The sequence below is a fragment of the Solanum stenotomum genome, chromosome 12 (assembly GCF_019186545.1).
Source record: "Solanum stenotomum isolate F172 chromosome 12, ASM1918654v1, whole genome shotgun sequence".
Taxonomy (NCBI): domain Eukaryota; kingdom Viridiplantae; phylum Streptophyta; class Magnoliopsida; order Solanales; family Solanaceae; genus Solanum; species Solanum stenotomum.
Genome location: NC_064293.1, coordinates 46,042,500 through 46,065,558, shown reverse-complemented (window position 1 = coordinate 46,065,558; position 23,059 = coordinate 46,042,500). Strand labels below are relative to the sequence as shown.

Below are 23,059 nucleotides of genomic sequence, written 5' to 3'. Positions count from 1 at the left end.
AATCATTATCAATTCGGTTTTATAAAACTTATGATGGCAAAAATATATTATAAAAATTGATTTTTTTTTAAAATAATTTTATTTTTTAAGAAATTCATAGATATTTTGATTAGAACAGAAGAGTTAAAAATGTTCCTTTATTTGATAAAGATAAAAGTAGACTAACTTTCTTTTTTTTTTTTAGTTCGAAAAAGTAATACGCGGATGAAAAATTCGAAAAATGAAATTCTAACTCACAACCACAACTCATAACAACAACGTGATTTATCAAGGGTGTTCAACTCAAAGAAAATATTTCATTAAAACGGGGTTTGAGCTATGTAAATAATATAATTTTTTGACGAAAGATATCCAATTGAACACTCTGCTGACAATGTAACTCCACCCCTACAAGCTGGCATATCAAAATAAAATAGAAATAACTTGTTTTTGAACACACAAATTATGGTTAAATAAACAATATACTACACAAGTATATGTCTAAATTCACCAACATGAATTGTGGTGCAGTAATGAAATTACTTCATTTTAAATTAGAAGTCACAAATTCAAGAGGTGCATCGACAAGTACTCCATCTTTAGTAGGCATTTGGACATGCAATTTCATATCGTAATACGAAATCATGAGATGAAATCAGCGTTTAGACATGCAATTTTACGTTGATTTCATCTCATAATTTCATATCATGAGATGAAATCTCAAAAATTCTCCAAAAAGCATGATTTGTAAATTTCAAATCATGATTTAGAATTTTTCAAATACAAAATTTTACCACATGTTTATATTTTGTAAAAAAAGAATCCACATTTATATTTACTAACCATTTATTTCACATGTAAAAAAATTTATCATTCATATCATTTCCTTTTAAAATCATTTATTTCTCATATAACAATTATTCTCACCAACAAAAAAATTATTATTACTTCAAATTAATTCCTACATTACTATTTATATTCACCAAATTCATTATTTTTTATCAAATTTATTTACCAACCAAATTTATTACTATTTCATTCAAGTCAACATTAACAAAAAGTCTCATTTTCCATCGTTAAAGGTAAGATTATGTGATAGTTATTATGCGATTTTATAAATTTTTATTTATTTGGCAAGATTAAAGAATTGGAATAGATTTAATAGTTTTACAACTTTTAGGGATATTATGTTTAAGAGAAAACATACAACATAAAAAGTCTAATTTGCATCTCAAAATAAAAATTTAACTTTATCTCATAATTTTTTATTAATATTTTAAATCATAATTTTATATTATATGACTAAATAAGTTCTTAATTAAAAGTCTCAAGTTAGATCGGTAAGAACAAATATGTCTAAACTCTCAAGAAAAAAAAGGAAGACCCAATAAATCATCATTAAGAATATGGAAAAGGGTCAAAAATACCCTTAAACTATTCAAAATAACTCATATTTACCCTTAAACTATATTTCGGCTCAAAACTACCTTTCCTGTCAAATTATTGGGTCAAAAGTACCATTCTTATTAACAAAAGTTGTTAAAGGCCATGTGGATGCCACATTGCATGCCAATACTAATTACTATTTTTTTCTACTACCACATAGACTAAATCCCTAAATCCTAATTACTCTTTTTTTCCCCTCATTTCATTATTTTCCAGAAGCGATTTCACCCCTTCTCCCTCATTGAAGTGTGTTATTGAACAAGTAAACTTTATCACCACAAACCAGAAAGCATTAAGCAATAGAACACCAACAATCATAACTTGATAAACCAATTTGCAAAATGATGAACATTAATAGTGGAAGCAAATATTTGAACTTCATACAAAACATGTTGAGCACAAAACACACTACTCCAAATACAAAACCCCCCACTAGCATGTTGTTTGTTAAAAAACAGCAGAGTTGATCAATAGCTGGTAATAAGTAAAGAACTAATGAAGAAATAGAGAAACTGAAAATAACTTCACAAAAGCTGGAAATAAACTTCACAAAAGCTGGACATAAACTAAGTAAAGAACTAATGAAGAAATGCATTACCAAACATTAAGTAAAAACTGAAAATAAACATCACAAAATTTGGACAAAAACAAAACTTCAATGAGGGAGAAGGGGTGAAATCGTTTATGAAAAATAATGAAATAAGGGAAAAAAAAGAGTAATTAGGATTTAGGGATTTAGTCTATGTGGCAGTGGAAAAAAAGAGTAATTAGTATTGACATGCAATGTGACATCCACACATTTAACAACTTCCGTTAATAAGAAAGGTACTTTTGACCTAATAGTTTGACGAAATGGATAATTTTGAACCGAAATATAATTTAAGGATAAATATGAGTTATTTTGAGTAGTTTAAAGATACTTTTGACCCTTTTTTCGTTAAAAATATACGAAGGAGGTGGGTCCAATTTTTTGGTCTTGCTCACCGTCAAAGAAAATTGAAAATAGGTGGAGTAGAATATACTATTTTTGTATTTTAATTATTGTTAAATTATTTGTTTAATTAAAAGTTGGAATAACAGAAATGTACTAGATGAAAGAATAAAAGGAGGTAGAAGAGGAAGACGAAGAGGGAAAGGAGGAGAGTTTATTTTGACCTCACGATGAAGATATTTTTCTTGCCTTTTTCCTATCATTTTTCCTTATAACTCTCCATTCCTTTCCTCCTTTTTACAACTTTTTCCGGGAACCCGCCGACGCCGACCAACCCGACGCCGGCGAGTTTTCCCACCTCTTTCCCCTTCTCCGAGGTTCCTCTGTTTTCAACTATGCTCCTCACCGCAGGTTTTGTACAGTTTTATTATCTATTTCAGGCCTCAAACCTACCATGCATTTTGTAACCAAAACTACGACAGGCAATGCGTTGGTGGCAGAGCGCCTTTTCATCTTCCTCCGGTTCGTCTTCCTCTTCCTCGTCATGCTCCTCTTCCAAAGTATACTCTGACGATAGCCTCCTTGCCTCCGGTGGAGGCATTCGTTACACCATCAAATCGGCTTTTTTCTTCGCCCGTAGGCGTCGACACGCTCGCGCGAAAAAACTCCAAAATCTTACGGAAAATGACGGTGATGACTGGCGTTCTCACTGTTCCAACGAGAATTTTCCGTCCAAATGTTCCTCCGATCGTCCGCCTCCGCAACCTTTGCCTTTGCCGGAGCTGCATCTTGTGCTTCGCCACGAATCCGATGCGGTTTCGAATGAACCCAATGTACCATTGCCATCGCCCACAGACGCGCATTTGCATCATAGAACTGGAGAGGATTCTTCCAACGTTGATACCCGTAAGGATGGTGTAGCATCCCATGGGAGGTATGTTATCTTTTATGAACTTGTTTCTTTCCAATTATTGTGAATTTCCCGAATTGGATGTATGATTTGTTTTTCTTGAAAAGAATACAACTCAGACTTCATTAATATTTGGTTTTCCTGGTAAATTTTTGCCTTTGATTCTACGCTTTACCACATTTTTTCGCAATTGAGATTCGCCATAAAAAATATTCCTTTTTTCTTTTAGCATGGTTATGGTATTACTCATTCAGCTAGCAAGCTTGTTAAATCTTGGATTCTTACCTGTATTTGTGTTCTTTGATTTTGTTTTAGCAGATTATCAAGCCAAGATGCTCGAAAGAAGAAAAAAGAGCACTTGGGAAGTCGCTTGTCTAGGAAGACACCTCAAAAGCTTCATGTTGCTGATAGAGTTTCTGATATCAGGATCAGCGCACCCATTAGTGCTCCTACAACTCCTTATGCAAGTCCTGGACTCAGCCCACTAAAAGCTGGGGATCTTTTAAATCATAATTACATGGCATTCCCTGGTGCTTTTCAAGTTTGTTCTGCCCCGGAGATGCCTCCATCGGACAGACTTCAGTATCCAGGTTTCTCTTACCATGTTCTCCCGGAGAAAAATGCTTTTAGTGTTGATAATTCTCCTCATCACAGTCCAAGAGTAAGCCCACAGAGGAGTCGAAAGATCACAAGTGGACCTGCATCGCCCTTGCATCAATTATTACCAAATGAGAACTCAACAGCACGCCGTGAGAGTAGTGCGCAGGGAAATGTCCATCCACTACCACTTCCTCCTTTGGGTGCCACTCCTTCACACCCTACTTCCATTCCACCAGTTCCCTCTAATGCAGAGTTGACACCAATCAAAGGCCAATGGCAAAAGGGGAAACTTATTGGGCGTGGGACATTTGGAAGTGTATATGTCGCATCAAACAGGTATAATTTCCAAATAGATCTCATTGCATATGAATATGTTTCCGCTTTTCTATACACCGTTAAGTTTCTAATGTTGCCCAGTGTTTTATTTTAACCAGAGAAACTGGAGCTTTATGTGCAATGAAAGAAGTTGAATTATTACCAGATGATCCAAAATCTGCAGAGAGCATAAGGCAATTAGAGCAGGTTATATTTCCTTCATTTTCTTTGTTTCTTTAAAGTTTAGATATTAAAAAAATATATGAAAAACACTATAAGTTGCAATTCTTCTCAAGTCAGCAAGATGAAAAAATATATTTTAAAATGTTAGTCAGAGTTCACATAATTTGAATCTCACAAAGCGAAACGTGCCACATAAATTGGGACAGAAGTAGTAGAAAAGTTTGCATCTTGATTGATGAACTGGATCATATTGACCATTTAAAGCAGCAGTTCCAAACACATTGAGTATGAAATGTTGAATGTGAATACAGTAAATTAGCAACCACCAAACCATTATCATGGGCACTTGAAGACATGTTTGTTGTCAAATGGTTTCAACTTCTAATTGTCTCCAACTTTTATGTTGGTATAGGAAATTAATGTTCTCAGTCATCTCAAGCACCCAAATATTGTCCAGTATTACGGCAGCGAAATAGTAAGTAATTCTTATTCTCCAATTAAGTTATGGACTTGATTTATCCGTGCATGTTGTCATCAATGAGATTCTTTACTTCTTTGATTGTGCAGGTTGGTGACCGATTTTACATTTATCTGGAATATGTTCATCCTGGTTCTATCAATAAATTCATCCGTGATCATTGTGAAACAATTACAGAATCCATAGTACGAAATTTTACTCGCCATATTCTCTGTGGATTGGCTTACTTGCATAGCAAAAAAACCATTCACAGGTAAAAGTCTGAGATTTCACTTATGATGGAGGGTTGGTTATAACCTTCTGAAGAACTAATTTGAATTTTTTACATGTATAGGGACATAAAAGGGGCTAATTTGCTTGTTGATGCTTATGGGGTCGTAAAGCTTGCAGATTTTGGGATGGCTAAGCATGTAAGTTCTCAACTCAAAATATGGAAGTAAACATGTCGTTAAGAGATACCCTTTTCCTGGAAGCCTGTACATGTAGCATAACCTATTACTTTTGACTACAGTATCAATGTCAAGATTAATAACGCCCAACAGGAAAAATAATGTTTAGAATGACTACTCTAACAGTCATAACAAGGATACTTAATCTGTTGTGGGCCGACTTTTGTTAGTCTTAGATTTGATCTCGAACCTTTACTCCTTCTGTGCAGCTCAATGGCCAAGCTGCTAATCTCTCCTTAAAGGGAAGTCCTTACTGGATGGCTCCTGAGGTACTTCCTTTGAAACATTCACTTCTTTCTTATGTTGTCTTACCTCTCATTCAGTCATGCTTATATCTTTTGTTACTTGGCAGCTCTTGCAGTCAGTTATGCAGACAGATACTACCACTGATCTCGCCTTTGCCACTGACATATGGAGTTTGGGTTGTACAGTAATTGAAATGCTGAACGGCAGACCACCTTGGAGTGAATATGAAGCAGTAAGGACTTTGATTTGCTCATGCTTAGCTCACACATAATTTTTCTTTTCATCATGCTTAGCTCACACATAATTTTTCTTTTCCTCATGCTTAGCTCACACATAATTTTTCTTTTCCTCATGCTTAGCTCACATATAATCTTGATTGAGATGACGATTATTTTGCATGCTGATATGCTCCCTTAGATTCATGGGGTCTTCAACAAGTCTGGCCCTTTTTTATGAATACTTTTTCTTGCAACCCTATCTCTTAGAGTGTGGTGGAGATTTTCATGTAGTAGTAATTATGCTAAATAAGACTGATGCCACTATATTTTGCATTGTGTGTAGGAGATTTTTTTATTTCACTACACTTAAGTTGATGTGTTTCGTATTGAATGGATCCGTATATTTTGCATTGTCTAGTATGTTGTTTGTGGTGTTTCGACTATCACGTGATTTATTGTTGTTTTGGCTCCTTTCTGGTACACTCTTGCATCATTTCCTTGTTATTTGTATATTCTCTTCATTGTCTCCTTCTTTTACCGGGATTTGTTGCACTTGAGCCAATGGTCTTTTGGAAGCAGCCTCTCTACCTCTACTAGGTAAGGTCTGCGTCGTTCTATCCTCCCCAGACCTTACTTGTGGGATTTCACTGGGTATGTTGTTGTTGTATTAAGATCTGCAGTAAAGGTAGTGCAGTGATCAGTGCAGAGATACATTACTGTTTCTGCATAGAACCAACAAAGTCAAGCAACTTGTCTAGTTTCCCCTCCTATTGTGTCGTTGCTCCAAAGCAGAGAGTTCAAGAGTTTCTTTCATCCTGGAGTTTCCTTCAATCAGAAGTCAACACTTTGTTTATCTTACAAATGTTATCTCATAAACGGACATTAAATCTTACAACACTTGAATCACTGGAATGTTAGTGTATCCCCTTTTTGCAGGCTTACTTTGTAAAGCAACTAGTCAGACCGACTATAAAGAGCAACACCACATTAACCATATCCATTTTTGCAGGCTGCAGCCATGTTCAAGGTTCTAAAAGATACGCCTCCAATACCGGAAACATTATCACCTGAAGGGAAAGATTTCTTGCGCTGTTGTTTCTGTAGGAACCCAGCGGAGAGGCCCTCGGCCAGCATGTTATTAGAGCATCAATTTATGAGAGTCTCTCATCAGCCAGATGTACCTTCTTTCATCAAACCAGTTGGTGTGATACGAGTTAAAGTAAGTACCATCAATTCCTCTCCTCTCCTCTCCTCTTCAGCTCTTTTTCTTCCTTTTCTCTGTGCTTGTGAGTTGTGATTTTCAATGCAATAATATAACTTTAACAGGAAAAGTTAAATTCTCAAAAAGAGCAGACAACATACAATCTTGACCAAGGGCGTTTATCACTAGAGAGGTAGCTCTTAAAAAAACTGTCAATGGAAGGGAAAGTTAGATTCCAAATGGACTGCTTATGCGAACACATTCATGAGATGGACATTTATTCTTCTGTGCAATTGGGACAGGCCAGCTGTGCATCATTGAAATTCCAACTTAATATTAGAGCCCCATCATTTCGCTCGTTCAAATCCCCTATGGTCCTGTCCTCATTTAATCCCCAGCCTGCTCGGTGTATAGCACTATTGCAAATGTAAAGTCATTGCCAAAACTGGGTGCAACTACAAAATCTCAACTGATTTTGGGATGGAAGTAGCAGTCATTCTTTTTGGTTTCTCTTTCAACGAGAGCTGAACTTGTGAATACAATGGAGACCTCTAAAATTGTGCTGTGTAGATAGCTTGAAACCGAAAACTAAGTTGGAGCCAGTAGGTGCTCTGGCTTGTTGTCAATATTAACACCTCGAGAGGAACATAGGTTTATTATCATCCAGGGAAGTTTTTTCCTGCTGACCTTGGAGTTTAGAAGTAGATTTTCTGTAATGACTTCCAAAGCAGGAGATTCAACAACAATCAAAAGAAAATGAAATGCTTTGACAAATTATACAATTCTTTATTGAATCTCGTATTCTGTTTTTTTTTTCTTCTTTTTCACAATCATGTCTAGTGGTTTTGCTTGTATCTCATGGTCGCTTATATTGCAACTTAGTGGCCATGTTTTTCAGTGTGTTAAAATTTCATCATGGTCTCTATTATTTTCAGCTCAAAAATAAAGAAAATGAATTGATTAAACCCTTTATTCATTAACAAATTGAACATTATATAGTGACAATGACACAAAATAAGCCCAAGTTCTTTACTACTTACTAGAACCTTGCTTTATAGCTGAGGTGGAAAGTTATGTCAACAGAAAAGGGAGAAACGTCAATGAAAAAGATTATAAAAAAATTGATAGAATAAAGTATGCGAAGTAAATATTTCCATATAAGTTGAAAGACAGAAAATTGAAAGACTTTGATCTTCTTTCCATATATTTAGCCCTCATCCAACCAAATAAACGTCCCCCAATCAATGCCCTTTCCTTTATTTGCCCCTCCATCTCCTTTCAATAATCCAAAATTCCCATAAACAAAACCTTCATCTTGTGTGAGAGAGAAAGACAATAGAGATGGATCCACCACAGGTAGAGACCATGGACATCTCCAGCAAAAGTTATCCCCCAATTGAAGATGAGCAGGACAAAATAGTTGACCAGTGGTAATTTTGTTTCCCTTGTTGCCCTGTTTTCTCCGACTATTTCTGTTGGTATTTTCTTACTGTTTTGATTAGACGAGACCCATTTGGTTTACCTCTTTGATCTTTTGGTTGTGTTTCTGCAGTTGTTCTTGCTTTTACGACTGTACTGATAACTTGTTGGACTACTTGTGCTGCTATGATTTCTGGTGTTCTTAGGGATACACATTATATAACTACTCTGTAGTCGGGAACTTGTTAGATGAACCAATTATGTTCTTTTACTTTCGGTTAGATCAAAGTTATTTATCCATCTTATATTGTACTAATTAAAGTTCTAATGAGAATTTGAGATGGTCAATGTCTTCTTCATTGTCATCTTTTCCAATTAATTATATGGCTATGGTCCATAAGATGGTGTGTTAAACTAAAACCAAAATATTGTTTTATGACCAATTTGATATTCAAAGAGGCCATGGTTGAAGGGTAAAAAACATCTTACATAAAAGCATGTTGAGACTGCGTATAATAGTCAATAGACTCTTTTGTTCCAATCCTTGCGCATAGCAGGAGCTTTTGTGCATTGAGCTGACCTTAAAGAGGCGTAGTTCTTTTAGCACTTTTTCTGATAGGAAGTGTTGGGACCAGTAGAGTGGTAAAAGTTTCAGTTGCGAGGCTCAATTGATAATAATGGGGGAAATCAGAAATCTGAGAGTTGAAGAATGTCAGGAATTCTCTTAGTGATGTTGATATGTACATCCATTGGCATTTTGGCCTAAACAAAGTATATTCTTTCATTAATATTATTTAGGCATCCGTATCAACTCGATTGATTCGAATTCACGAGAAAAGGCTCTTATGAAAATATAGCAAGCTTACATTGGTGATTTTGTCGAAAACGTCACTGGAGAATACGTTTGTTTATGCTGGCGTTATTAGTTGTTCACGCTTTTAAGACCGTAGTCTCCACTGATATGAGAGACCGCCTCATTTTGCATGCCACCAGAAAAACCGCTCCTAATAAATAAAATTCATATTGAGGCACGTATATCCAGTTCTCTTTAAAGAGATTCATGTTCATGCATTACTTATGTCGTACTTGGAGAAAAAACAAAGATTAATCTCACTGTAACCGTATGAAACTGGACCCTTGAAGTAATACACTTCCTTAGTTTATTTCTTACTTATTTATTATAATAAAAATAAATTTTCATTTTACTTGTTCACTTGAGCATATCAAAAGAAAGACAATACGAATATCATGATAAAATATGAACTTTATGTATTATTTCTTTAAGATCGTGTAAAATTCATTTTGAACAAGTGAAAGTGAAGTGAGGGAGTATCATTAATATGTCACATTATAGGACCATAGGCAAGAGGCTTGGGGTTGTGGATAATATATGTAGCATGGATTAAGTATACGAATGTACAAATATTTTAAGACTTATAGGGACATGACGTAGGCTTAAAATTTTATACAGTCTAAATTAATAACTAGCAGATTGCAAAAAAGTATTACCCAGAAAAAAAATAATAATACAAAAACACATTATAACAATCTGGCAAAGTGACCACTGGACCTTTTTATTGAAACAACAACATCGATCAGGCAGCAATAAAGTCTTATGATTTTGGTTTTAAACTTTTACTCAGTACAGAAGCTCCCAAATCTCTTTTCAATTTGAAATACGTTTGGTGTCAAAAAATGGAAATTCATGTCCAAATCAGAGGACAATACTAATAACATTTTTTAAAAAAAAGTATTAAAAGAAACCAGCGTCGTGTGCCGGCACACCTATACGCACCAGTATATTTGGTGTTTGGGCTTCGCAGTGGACTATCACATTGTACTGTAGTCTGTAGTTGACTTGTATGGCAGAGTTAGGTAAGGTCGAGGGTTCATCCAAACTTTTCTCGGTTGTAAATTACAATACTTATATTGTTAAAACCAGAGGGGTTCCCTGAATCTGAATAATTTACACAATATACTTGTTAATTTCTCATAGTGATTGCCATGTCATGCAAGTCCAACTTAAGCATGAATTATCCAAGTTGAGTTAAAAAGGATGACACCAATTGAATCTGGACAAAAGTCTAGCTAGGAAAATACCATTTTTATAAAATTCGACTGTCTGCAAGTAGTATAGATTGTTCAATTTGGGCACTAACACCTCCTTATTGCTGGCTTCGTCACTCCTCATATATAGTTTCCACTAGCTAGTTTAGTGCAAGGCTGCTATGTTTCTTAATGTGCGCATGCAGGTGTTTTATAATCTATTGCACGTTTAACAGTTTTTCCTTTTTAGGTTCTTCCACCATCTTTACTTTTTTTCCTTTTCAAGCCAAACATGTATTGAAGAAGTCCACTCGGATAGAGCACTTATAACAAGATTGCATTCTGGTACTTCAAAGTTGGTAAAAACTTACCTACATTGAGTGTTTATACCAAGTCAATACTAGAATGAACTTAATCAAAATCCCTGAGCATGGTTTAATAAGCTTTTTATCCATCACTTTGAAAAAATTGAATTGGTACAAAAAGGCAATATATTCATTCATTCATTAAGGGAGAGATAAAGATAATAAAACCACGAACGAAGAAAGATATGATTAGAAAAAAAGCATATTGGCTAGTGACTGTGAGGTTTCAATTTTTGACTTCAGTGGCACCAAAGGCCTATGTATTTTGTCCTTTGGACATATAGATAGGCCATATCTTTTTAATTTTTATGTCGTCAAAACAATGAAATAGAGGGCGATCGAGTTGAATTGATCAGTTTTTGAAGGAACAAGGTTCAAGTCTACCGATTTATTAGAATACCTCAGCCGCATATATACAGTATTGCACTTCCACTTGACACCTATCGTAATAATAGACATCTCAGCTTAACATGACCTTCTCTTGGGGTGGATGCTTTCAGCAATTACTTGGCTACCCAATGTTATTACTGTGGGCACGATAACTGGTACACTAGAGGTGTGTCTTTCATCAAGTACATCATATGATTTGATGGTATTAAATAGTTTTCTTAAAGGGTATGCCAAAATTCTAAACAACTAGAGCAAGTAGGAATCTCATGTACTACCAAACAAATCTATGAATTACATTTCCCTCGCAGAAGTAGTCAACTTGTGAAGTATTTTATTTCTATCAGTTTGCTCAGTTTCAAAGGGATGCCTCATCCTGCACTCACATATACTACTTTATCTTTGTAAAGAGAAGCTGATATTTTTAAAAGAATTATATGGATTAGTACCAAACTTAACTGAAAGGGACATCGTTATTCTTAGTGGCTCTGCCACTCTCTACTCTGTACTGAGCATGAGTTTGTGTTTGCTTATAAATAACACCTACTACTTACTCCTGATGTTATAACGAAAAAGAGCAATGTTTACTGCATCTGCAATCATGAACATGAAAAGCCATATGTTTTTAACTTACCCTTTGCTTTGCTTCTTGTTTCTCAGTTCCTTTGTGTATGGCCAGCTTGATTACAAATACTACGATACCACTTGTCCCAACCTCACAAAAATCGTTAGAAATGGTGTCTGGTCTGCTATTTCTAATGACACCAGAATGCCTGCTTCTCTTTTGCGCCTGCACTTCCATGATTGTTTTGTCAATGTATACACATGAAGTCTTTTTATGTCCGTTCTTAGTGTAACAACAAATTAAGAACATAGCATTAATGCCAGTTAATCTAATTTTTTAACGATGTATGTTTTGTAGGGATGCGACGGGTCAATTCTGCTTGATGATACGAGTACATTCACAGGAGAGAAGAATGCATTTCCTAATCGAAATTCAGCCAGAGGATATGAAGTCATTGATGCAATAAAAGCTAATGTGGAGAAAGCTTGTCCATCTACAGTTTCATGTACTGATATATTGACTCTAGCAGCTAGAGAAGCTATTTATCTTGTAAGAATTTTTTTCTTGTCAAAGGGCTTTCAGATTCCTTATCTATATAATATACTTTGCCTCTCATCAAATTGTTTGATACGGCTACCGTGTAATCGATCTAACTTGTTTTGTCGAATGTTTTCAGACTAGAGGACCCTTTTGGTCAGTGTGCTTGGGACGTCGAGATAGTCTTACTGCAAGTCAGAATGCAGCTAATGATCAACTTCCATCACCTTTCGAGCCCTTAGTAAACATTACTGCGAAATTTGTTTCTAAGGGTCTTGATGTAAAAGATGTTGTGGTGCTTTCAGGTACCTGAACCTAAACCAACATGCAACTTTTCTTTTTGTTACTGATTCCTACTAAAAGAGCCTTGTGATTTCCCTCTCATGCTAATTTCACGTACTTTATCCATTATAACAGTATAGTCAATTATTTGATGCAGGTGCCCACACCATTGGATTTGCTCAATGTTTCACGTTCAAGCGAAGGCTATTTGACTTTAATGGATCAGGCAATCCTGATCCTACACTAGATTCATCATTGCTAGGCAGTCTACGAAGCGTATGCCCTAACCAGAGCGATTCAGATTCCAACTTGGCTCCTCTGGATGCAGTCACAATTAACAGGTTTGACAATGTATATTTCAAGAACCTAATGAACAATTCAGGGCTTCTTGAGTCAGATCAAGCACTCATAAATGACAATACGACTGCTGCACTGGTGTCAAACTACAGCAGGAATCCGTCTCTTTTCTCCAAGGAGTTCGCCGCATCAATGGTAAAGCTGATCAATATAGGTGTGCTAACAGGACAAAATGGAGAGATCAGAAAGAACTGTAGGGTGGTGAATTAGAAAGTTCAAATATATTGTGAGATAATTAGCTCTGCTAGCTAATAACATATTATCAATGCATGTTTGATGTAGTATAAGAATTCACTGTCACATTTTTATTTTTATTTTAATTTGGCACTATGTTATTTGGCGTAGATCCATTAACCAAAGTTTCTTCTTGTCTAATAGTAAAAATGTTAGTTATATATGGCTTCCACAAAGTTTTTTTTTTTCACAATCATGTCTAGTGATTTTGCTTGTATCTCATAGTCGCTTATATTGCAACTTAGTGGCTATATTTTTCAGCCCATATTCTCTATTATTTTCAGCTCAAAAATAAAGAAAATGAATTGATGAAACCCTTTATTCATTAACAAATTGAACACTTAACTACTTACTAGAACCTTGCTTATAGCTGAGGTGGAAAGTTGGGTCAACAGATAAGGAGAAACGTCAATGAAAAAGATTATAAAAAAAAATGATAGAATAAAGTATGTAAGTAAATATCAGAATATTGAAAGACTTTAAAAAGACTTTGATATTCTTTCTATGTAAGTATACAGTAAATATTTTGCACTCATCCAACCAAACAATCTTTTGCCCCTCCATCTCCTTTCAATAATCCAAAATTCCCATAAACAAAACCTTCATCTTGTGAGAGAGAGACAATAGAGATGGATCCACCACAGGTAGAGACCATGGACATCTCCGGCAAAAGTTATCCCCCAATTGAAGATGAGCAGGACAAAACAGCTGATCAGTGGTAATTTTGTTTACCTTGTTGCCAATTTGCCCTGTTTTCTCCGACTATTTCTGTTGGTATTTTCTTACTGTTTTGATTAGACGAGACCCATTTGGTTTACCTCTTTGATCTTTTGGTTGTGTTTCTGCAGTTGTTCTTGCTTTTACGACTGTATTGATAGCTTGTTGGACTACTTGTGCTGCTATGATTTCTGGCGTGCTTAGGGATACACATCATATAATTACTCTGTAGTCTTATTTTTCCCAAAAGGGAACTTGTTAGATGAACCAGTTATGTTCTTTCGCTTTTGCACTGCATTAGTTCATTTAGATCAAAGTTATTTATCCATCTTATATTGTAATTAAAGTTCTAATGAGAATTTGAGATGGTCAATATCTTCTTCATTATCGTCTTTTTCCAATTAATTATATGGCTATGCTCCATAAGATAGTGTGTTCAACTAAAACCCCAAATATTGTTTTATGACCAATTTTGATATTCAAAGAGGCCATAGTTGAAGGGAAAAAAACCTTACATAAAAGCATGTTGAGACTCTGTATGAATAGACTTTTGTTCTAACCCTTCTCAAGACCTTAACGAGGCATCGGTTCTTTTAGCACTTTTTTTCTGATAAGATAAGAAGTGTTGGGACCGGTAGTGGTAGAAGTTTCAGTTGCGAGGCTCAATTGATAATAATGGAGGAAATCAGAAACCTGAGAGTTGAAGAATGGTCAGGAATTCTCTTGGATTAGTTTTAAAGTTTGTCAAATTTATTTTTCGATCAATTTTTTACTTCTGAAAGTGTTTGGTAAATATAAAAAATAACTTAAAATAAATTAGGAAGGGCTTGACAAAATTTAAAAAAAATGACTTAAAAAAAGTCAAAAATTAAAATCATTTCAGTTTGACTCTTATTTTTTACTTAAATTTTTTTTTTTCTTTTAAGCCAATCCAAACAACTCCTAATGTTTGATATGTACCTCCATTGGAATTTTAGCCTAAAGTTGTTCGTTTGTGGAGCCCTATACAAATATATTCTTTCATTCCCTCTCACAGTTTGTGGAGCGGTATACAAATATATTCTTTCATTAAATATCATTTAGTCATCTGTATCAACTCGATTGATTCGAATTCACGATAAAAGGCAGCTATGAAAGTGCGAACCTGAAAATATAGCAAGATTATGTTGGTGATTTTATCGAAAACGTCACTGGAGAATACGTTTGCATGGCGTTATTAGTTGTTCACGCTTTTAAGATCGTAGTCTTCAATGATATGAGAGATCGTCACATTTTGCATGCCACCAAAAAAAACCGCTCCTAATAAGTTATATTCATGTTGAGGCATGTTTTCTTTAAAGAGATTTAAGTTCATGGATTACTTATAAAGTTAATATCTCAGACGGTCACTTAACTTTGAGTTGTTTACTTAAAAATTCACTCAACTTTGAGTTGTTCACTTAGAAAGTTATTTAAGCCTTAGCTTTGTTTGATAACTCAGAAGTCACTCAACTATTGGTGTTTCTCTTAGAAAGTTATCCAACTATTGATATTTCACTTAGAAACTCATCAAATCAATTAAAATAATATTTCATTAAAATTTATTTTAAACTTTTTTTTTAAAGAAATAATAAGATATCTATTTTAATTATATTATTGATCCGCCTCAATTATTTAATTATAATTTTTCTGATAAAACGTACAACAATTGATCCAAAAAAAAAAAAAAACTTTTCCGTTCTAGTAATTGTATGACTGGAATTAAAAATGTTAAAAAATTATCTAAAAAAATAGGAGGTTGGAATCTGCAAGAAGTAGTAATTAAGAAGTAATAAGAAAAGCACTCAGTAGCTTTTACTATTTTAAAAAAAATAAAAATAAATAGGTAAAAACAAAAACTTTATTTCAAAAAAATTCAATAAAATAATTAAAATAAACATCTTATTATTTTTTTAAAAAAATTGTTTAATTATTTTTTTGTATCTTTACAAAATTTAATGAAAAAATTATTTAAATTGATTGAGTGATTTTTAAGTGAAATATCAATAGTTTGGTGACTTTCTAAGTAAAACATCAATAGTTGAGTGACTTTTGAGTTATAAAACAAAGTTGAGTGACTTTCTAAGTAAACAATTCAAAGTTGAGTGACTTTTTGAGTGAACTATTTAAAGTTGAGTAACCATCTGAGTTATTTACTCATTACTTTTGTCGTACTTGGAGAAAAAAGATAGATTAATCTCACTATAACCTTATGAAACTCGACCCTTGAAGTAATACGCTCCCTCAATTTATTTTTACTTATTTATTATATTAAAATTAAATTTTAATTTTACTTGTCCACTTGAATATATCAAAAGAAAGACAATATGGATATCGTACTAAAATATAGACTTTATGTAGTATTTCTGAAAGACAGTGTAAAATTCATTTCGAACAAGTGAAAGTGAAGGAGTATCATATTATATGTGACATTATAGGACTATAGGCAAGAGGCCTGGGGTTGTGGACAATATATGTAGCATGGATTAAGTATACGAATGTACAAATGTTTAAGACTTATAGGGACATGACATAGACTTAAAATTTTATTCCGTCTAAATTAATAACTAGCAGATTGCAAAAAAGTATTATCCAGAAAAAAAAATAATAGTACAAAAACACATTATAACAAACTGGCAAAGTGACCACTGGACCTTTTTATTGAAACAACAACATCGATCAGGCAGCAATATAGTCTTATGGTTTTGGTTTTAAACTTTTATTCAGTACACCAGCTCCAAATCTCTTTTAAATTTGGAATACGTTTGGTGTCCAAAAAAAGGAAATTCATGTCCAAATCAAAGGACAACACTAATAACTTTTTTTTTAAAAAAAAGTATTATAAAAAACTATGCGTCTAATAGTGTGCCGGCACACCAATACGTATATTTGGTGTTTGGGCTTCTCAGTGGACTATCACATTGTACTGTAGTTGACTTGTATGACCAGAGTTAGGTAACGTCGAGGATTCATTCAAACTTTTATCGTGGAAAATTATAATACTTATATGTGGTTAAAAATATATTTTTTTTCCGTATGTATATAATAGAAGTAGATATTGAACCTTTTTTTGGCGTCTTTTATGTATACTTCTTCCTATTTTAAACGATGAAAATTTTGGCTCTGTGTTGACTTCAAACGAAGATGATATGGATAAAATGCATTTTAGTCTTCTTTAAAATAATGAGCTATGAGACAAGACGACTGTAATTTAGTTAAGGCCAAATCCAGCGGTAGCCTTTTAAAATTGACACAAAGTTTCACTTAGATACTTTATTAGATGATGTTCATTTCAGACACCTCAGATAGAATCCCGGTGTCATTTTGATACTTTTAGTGAAGATGACATGGTGAGTATAATGCACTCAAAATTAGCGAGTGAAGGGGCTCTTATCAGGCCAAAAAAATTATATTTAAAAGGCCAAAACTATTCTTCTTCCTCATTCTTTCCTCCACCACACACCATCCATTTACCACTGCCACCATCGCTCTTAATACAATTAAATTAATTTTTTAATTTTGTCAGATCTGAAGATCACCACAACCATCGTCATCTTCTCATTCTTATTCTTTAGATCCAACAATTACAACTATTATTGCAGCCTTTCAAGTTCAATGCTACACACCATTGTATATCTATCACACCAACCAAGTTCATATATACATATATTCATTTTGAAGGCATTGTAATATTGATACACAATTAAAAAGCATGAAATTAGTAACATACAAATTAAATCTACAACATAAAAAATGAAAATCTTATTTTAATAAAATTCCCAAAAAGAAAAAAAGTAAAAGAAGAAATTAGAGGTAAAGAGGAGGCGCCGGAAAAGTTTGGAAGAATTAGGAAGAAGGTGTGGGATAGTTTGGTGGAGTTTTAGAAAATAAATACTTTTATTTATTATTTTTGGGTGAAAATTACTTTTTCCTATTTTTAAAGTATTATTTTGTACTTAAATATCACGTGTCTTTTCTTAATTAGTCATTATATTATGTTAGACTTAAGTCATCTGTAGCCCCTTAAAGTTGTATGTATATTTTACGTGAACACCTTAACTGAGACTTGGTGTGAGATAGTTTGGTGGAGTTTTAGAAAATAAATACTTTTATTTATTATTTTTGGTTGAAAATTACTTTTTCCTTATAATGTATTTTTAAAGTATTATTTTGTACTTAAATATCACGTGTCTCTCCTTAATTAGTCATTATATTATGTTAGACTTAAAGTCATTTGCGATCCCTTAAAGTTATCTGCATATTTCAATTAAACATTTTAACTGAGACTTGTACCTATTGAACACCTATAGTATATTGAATTGATACCACTTGAGCACTTTTTGCCTACTTTGAGTGTGACTCACCGTTGGTGAGCGCGTGAAAACATATAATCAAACATTTTTTAAATTAAAAAAAATCTCTTTCTTCTTTCTTGCGTTGGTTACCACCACTTTCTCTGGCCGATGCCATCGTCGCTGCCATCATACACCTTTCTTCTTCTTTCATTTTTTTTTTTAGCCACTTCAATTCCTTAACCATCGATCAGATTTGCCATTATCGCCGCCAGCACATTCGTTTCTTTCTCCTCATTTAAGCAATCACCATCATCTCTGCCATTAACGCCGCCGTCTAGCCCTTTTTTTCTTCAGATCTAGAATCGCTTGATTGTGACTTGGTCGCATTTTTTTTTCTTTTAATCTAAGACTGGATCTTTGTCGAGTTATAGAAGTAAGCAAATTTACAACTTTGCAATTTAAACAACACCACCGTTTCTACAATTAATGTTCCGATCTATGAAACATTATTTTACTCTCAAAATTTATTTCTTTTTTAATTATATTTTAATCTAAATCTTTCATAGTTGATTTACAATGTTACTGTTAAAGTTTTTTTTTGTTTACTTTTGAATCTCAATATTCTGCCATTGTTCATACAAAAGAAGAAGAAAATGAAATGGCGGTGGATTGGTTCTGATGGGCAACAAGGGAAGAGTGTTTCGTGGGTGGGTGGGTTGCATAGGGAAATAATTATTTTTTAACTTTAAAATATCTTTTTTTTCTTTCCCATTGTTTTTTAATGGAGTAGTATTTTTGACCAAAATGACATATGTCATAATTTAATTCATTATTATGTCATGTCATCGTGAGCGTATCTCACTCACTTAACATTTGGGGATGATTACTAAAAAAATGTCAAATAGGTATCAAATTGAAGTCGTAGAGGTGTTCAATAGGTACAAATCTTAGTTAAAGTGTTCAAGTGAAATATACGGACAATTTTGAGTGGTTGCAAATGACTTAAGCCATTATGTTATTTGCGAGTGTGTTACATACACGGTGTAATTTTATCTGATTGTCAAAAGAATATCAAAATGACTCATCAAGATCCTATATGAGTTGTCTAAAATGAACATCGCACAGTTAATGTGTCTAAGTGAAACCTTATTTCAACTTTAGGAGGCCACCGATGAGTTTGACCTTTTATTAATTGTTCCCAGTCGACGATTAGATTAACATTGCACGGACCAAATGTCCAAATTCATTGTTCACGGATGATGACTAGAATTGCACTATTTGAAAAAGTGCTGCTCCTTTTTAGTAGTACTTAGCTTTATCTAAGTGCAGACCAAGTTATAGAAGGATAAATCAATTAACGTTTCAAATCACATTCAGATTTGTATAGTTTCAATTAGGAGGCAGAGTATGGGCTGCGGTTTGGCCGAGTTCACCAGCTTTGGATCAAACATTATATTTGTCTTAAAAATTCATTTAATAGGTATAAATCATGAATTTATAACTTAGTATCTTACGAATACTAGAATTCAAAATCTATACTTTCAAGTCCTCACTCCACCTCTGATTTTAATACTTAAATCATTTGTTTAATAAGACAATTTAAGACGTTTTGTAAAACCAGAGGGGTTCCCTGAATCTGAATAATTTACACAATATACTTGTTAATTTCTCATAGTGATTGCCATGTCATGCAAGTCCAACTTAAGCATGAATTATCCAAGTTGAGTTAAAAAAAGATGATACCAATTGAATCTGGACAGAAGTCTAGCTAGGAAAATACCATTTTTATAAAATTGGACTGTCAGCAAGTAGTATAGATTGTTCAATTTGGGCACTAACACCTCCTTATTGATGGCACTCGTCATTCCTCATTTATAAGTTTCCACTAGCTAGTTTAGTGCAAAGCTGCTATGTTTCTTAATGTGCACATGCAGGTGTTTTATAATCTATTGCACGTTTAACAGTTTTTCCTTTTTAGGTTCTTCCACCATCTTTACTTTCTTTCCTTTTCAAGCCAAACATGTATTGAAGAAGTCCATTCAGATAGAGCACTTATAACAAGATTGCATTCTGGTACTTCAAGTTGGTAAAAACTTACCTGCACCGAGTGTTTATATCAAATTTAATACTAGAATGAACTTAATCAAAATCCCTGAGCATGGTTTAATAAGGCATTCTAATGCTTTTTATATATAACTTTGAAAAAATTGAATTGGTACAAAAAGGCAATATAGTCATTAGTTACTTATTGAGGAAGAGATAAAGATAATAAAACCATGAACCGATTAAGAAAGACATGATTAGAAAAAAAAGTATATTGGCTAGTGATTGTGAGGTCTCAATTCTTGACTTGAGGGGCACCAAAGGCCTATGCATTTTTGTCCTTTGGAAAGATAGAGAGGCCATAGCTTTTCTTTCTTTTTGTCAAAACAATGAAATAGAGGGCAAGTTGAATTGATCAATTTAGGAAGGAACAAGGTTCAAGTCAACTGATTTATTAGAATACCTCAGCCACGTACACTATTGCACTTTCACTTGACACCTATCGTAATAATAGATAGCTCATCTTGACATGATCTTCTCTTGGGGTGGATGCTTTCAGCAATTACTTGGCTACCCAATGTTTATTACCGCGGGCACAACAACTGGTATGCTAGATAGAGGTGCGTCTTTCGTCAAGTACATTATTTGATTTGATGGTATTGAATAGTTTTCTTAAAGGGTATGCCAAATTCTGAACAAATGGTGTACACATCTATGAATTAAATTTCCCTCGCAGAAGTAGAGAAGTCAAATTGTGAAGTATTTTATTTCTATCAATTTGCTCAGTTTCAAAGGGATGCCTCATCATGCACTCACATATACTACTTTATCTTTGTAAAGAGCAGCTGATATTTTTTAAAGAATTATATGGATTAGTACCAAACTTAACTGGAAGGGACATCTTTATTCTTAGTGGCTCTGCCACTCTCTACTCTGTACTGAGCATGAATTTGTGTTTGCTTATAAATAACACCTTCTGCTTACTCCTGATTTTATAACGAAATAGAGCAATGTTTACTTTATCTGCAATCATGAACATGAAAAGCCATATGTTTTTAACTTACCCTTTGATTTGCTTCTTGTTTCTCAGTTCCTTTGTGTATGGCCAGCTTGATTACAAATACTACGATACCACTTGTCCCAGCCTCACAAAAATCGTTAGAAATGGTGTCTGGTCTGCTATTTCTAATGACACCAGAATGCCTGCTTCTCTTTTGCGCCTGCACTTCCATGACTGTTTTGTCAATGTATACACATGAAATTTTTCTATGCCCTTTCTTAGTGTAACAACATATTAAGAACATAGCACTAATGCCAGTTAATCTAATTTTCTACTGATCTATGTTTGTAGGGATGCGACGGGTCAATTCTGCTTGATGATACGAGTACATTCACAGGAGAGAAGAATGCATTTCCTAATCGAAATTCAGCCAGAGGATATGAAGTCATTGATGCAATAAAAGCTAATGTGGAGAAAGCTTGTCCATCTACAGTTTCATGTACTGATATATTGACTCTAGCAGCTAGAGAAGCTATTTATCTTGTAAGAATTTTTTTCTTGTCAAAGGGCTTTCAGATTCCTTATCTATATAATATACTTTGCCTCTCATCAAATTGTTTGATACGGCTACCGTGTAATCGATCTAACTTGTTTTGTCGAATGTTTTCAGACTAGAGGACCCTTTTGGTCAGTGTGCTTGGGACGTCGAGATAGTCTTACTGCAAGTCAGAATGCAGCTAATGATCAGCTTCCATCACCTTTCGAGCCCTTAGTAAACATTACTGCGAAATTTGTTTCTAAGGGTCTTGATGTAAAAGATGTTGTGGTGCTTTCAGGTACCTGAACCTAAACCAACATGCAACTTTTCTTTTTGTTACTAATTCCTACTAAAAGAGCCTTGTGGTTTCCCTCTCGCGCTAATTTCATGTATCATCAGTTAACTTTATCAATTATAACAGTAAAGTCGAAAGTATTTGTCATACGTTGATGCAGGTGCCCACACCCTTGGATTTGCTCAATGTTCCACGTTCAAACGAAGGCTATTTGATTTTGATGGATCAGGCAATCCTGATCCAACACTGGATTCATCATTACTAGGCAGTCTGCGAAGCGTATGCCCCAACCAGAAAGATTCAGATTCCAACTTGGCTCCTCTGGATGCAGTCACAATTAACAGGTTTGACAATGTATATTTCAAGAACCTAATGAACAATTCGGGGCTTCTTGAGTCAGATCAAGCTCTCATGAATGACAATACGACTGCTGCACTGGTGTCAAACTTCAGCAAGTATCCATATCTTTTTTCCAAGGAGTTCGCCGCATCAATGGTAAAGCTGATCAATATAGGTGTGCTAACAGGACAAAATGGAGAAATCAGAAAGAACTGTAGGGTGGTGAATTAGAAAGTTCCAAAATATTGTGAGATAATTAGCTCTGCGAGCTAATAACATATTATCAATGCATGTTTGATGTAGTATAAGAATTCACTGTCACATTTTTATTTTTATTTTTATTTGGCACTATGTTATTTGGCGTAGATCCATTAACCAAAGTTTCTTCTTGTCTAATAGTAAAAATGTTAGTTATATATGGCTTCCACAAAGTTTGTCCAATCTATTACCTAAACAATACAAACAAAAGGGCAGCCCAGTACTAAAGCTCCTGCTATGTGTAGGGTCCGAGGAAAGGGCCCCACCACAAGGGCCTATTGTACGCAACCTTACCTCCTGGCCACATGGCAACAACTTTACTAGTTACTCCAAGGCTGCCCTAAACAATACAAACAAGACAACTAAAATAGCTTGAAATTAAAACTGGTCGAATTGGAAACCTGGAAT

General features: G+C 34.2%; 2 protein-coding genes across 6 annotated transcripts; both read left to right on the top strand.

Annotated features, from left to right (window-relative positions):
- Positions 1 to 2,558: 2,558 nt before the first annotated feature.
- Positions 2,559 to 7,750, top strand: LOC125849073 (mitogen-activated protein kinase kinase kinase 5-like). 2 transcript variants are annotated; one of them, XM_049529077.1, is made up of 10 exons: positions 2,559 to 3,290; positions 3,585 to 4,202; positions 4,301 to 4,388; positions 4,777 to 4,839; positions 4,932 to 5,095; positions 5,177 to 5,252; positions 5,501 to 5,560; positions 5,644 to 5,769; positions 6,765 to 6,974; positions 7,082 to 7,750. In XM_049529077.1, exons 1-10 carry the CDS (start codon positions 2,842 to 2,844, stop codon positions 7,151 to 7,153), a joined length of 1,926 nt encoding a protein of 641 aa, XP_049385034.1. In that variant the 5' UTR covers positions 2,559 to 2,841; the 3' UTR covers positions 7,154 to 7,750. The 2 variants fall into 2 exon arrangements, with proteins under 2 accessions (XP_049385034.1, XP_049385033.1); XM_049529076.1 differs by having other exon boundaries at positions 3,582 to 4,202.
- Positions 7,751 to 11,642: 3,892 nt separating this feature from the next.
- Positions 11,643 to 22,655, top strand: LOC125849078 (peroxidase 10-like). Of its 4 annotated transcripts, none has more exons than XM_049529085.1 (5): positions 11,643 to 11,990; positions 12,096 to 12,287; positions 12,415 to 12,580; positions 12,715 to 13,068; positions 22,569 to 22,655. In XM_049529085.1, the coding sequence occupies exons 1-5, from the start codon at positions 11,754 to 11,756 to the stop codon at positions 22,622 to 22,624; spliced, it is 1,005 nt and encodes a 334-aa protein (XP_049385042.1). In that variant the 5' UTR covers positions 11,643 to 11,753; the 3' UTR covers positions 22,625 to 22,655. The 4 variants fall into 4 exon arrangements, with proteins under 4 accessions (XP_049385042.1, XP_049385043.1, XP_049385039.1 ...); XM_049529086.1 differs by having other exon boundaries at positions 12,715 to 12,923; positions 22,424 to 22,653; XM_049529082.1 differs by lacking the exons at positions 12,096 to 12,287; positions 12,415 to 12,580; positions 12,715 to 13,068 and adding exons at positions 21,573 to 21,764; positions 21,892 to 22,057 and having other exon boundaries at positions 11,646 to 11,990; positions 22,215 to 22,653.
- Positions 22,656 to 23,059: the final 404 nt, after the last annotated feature.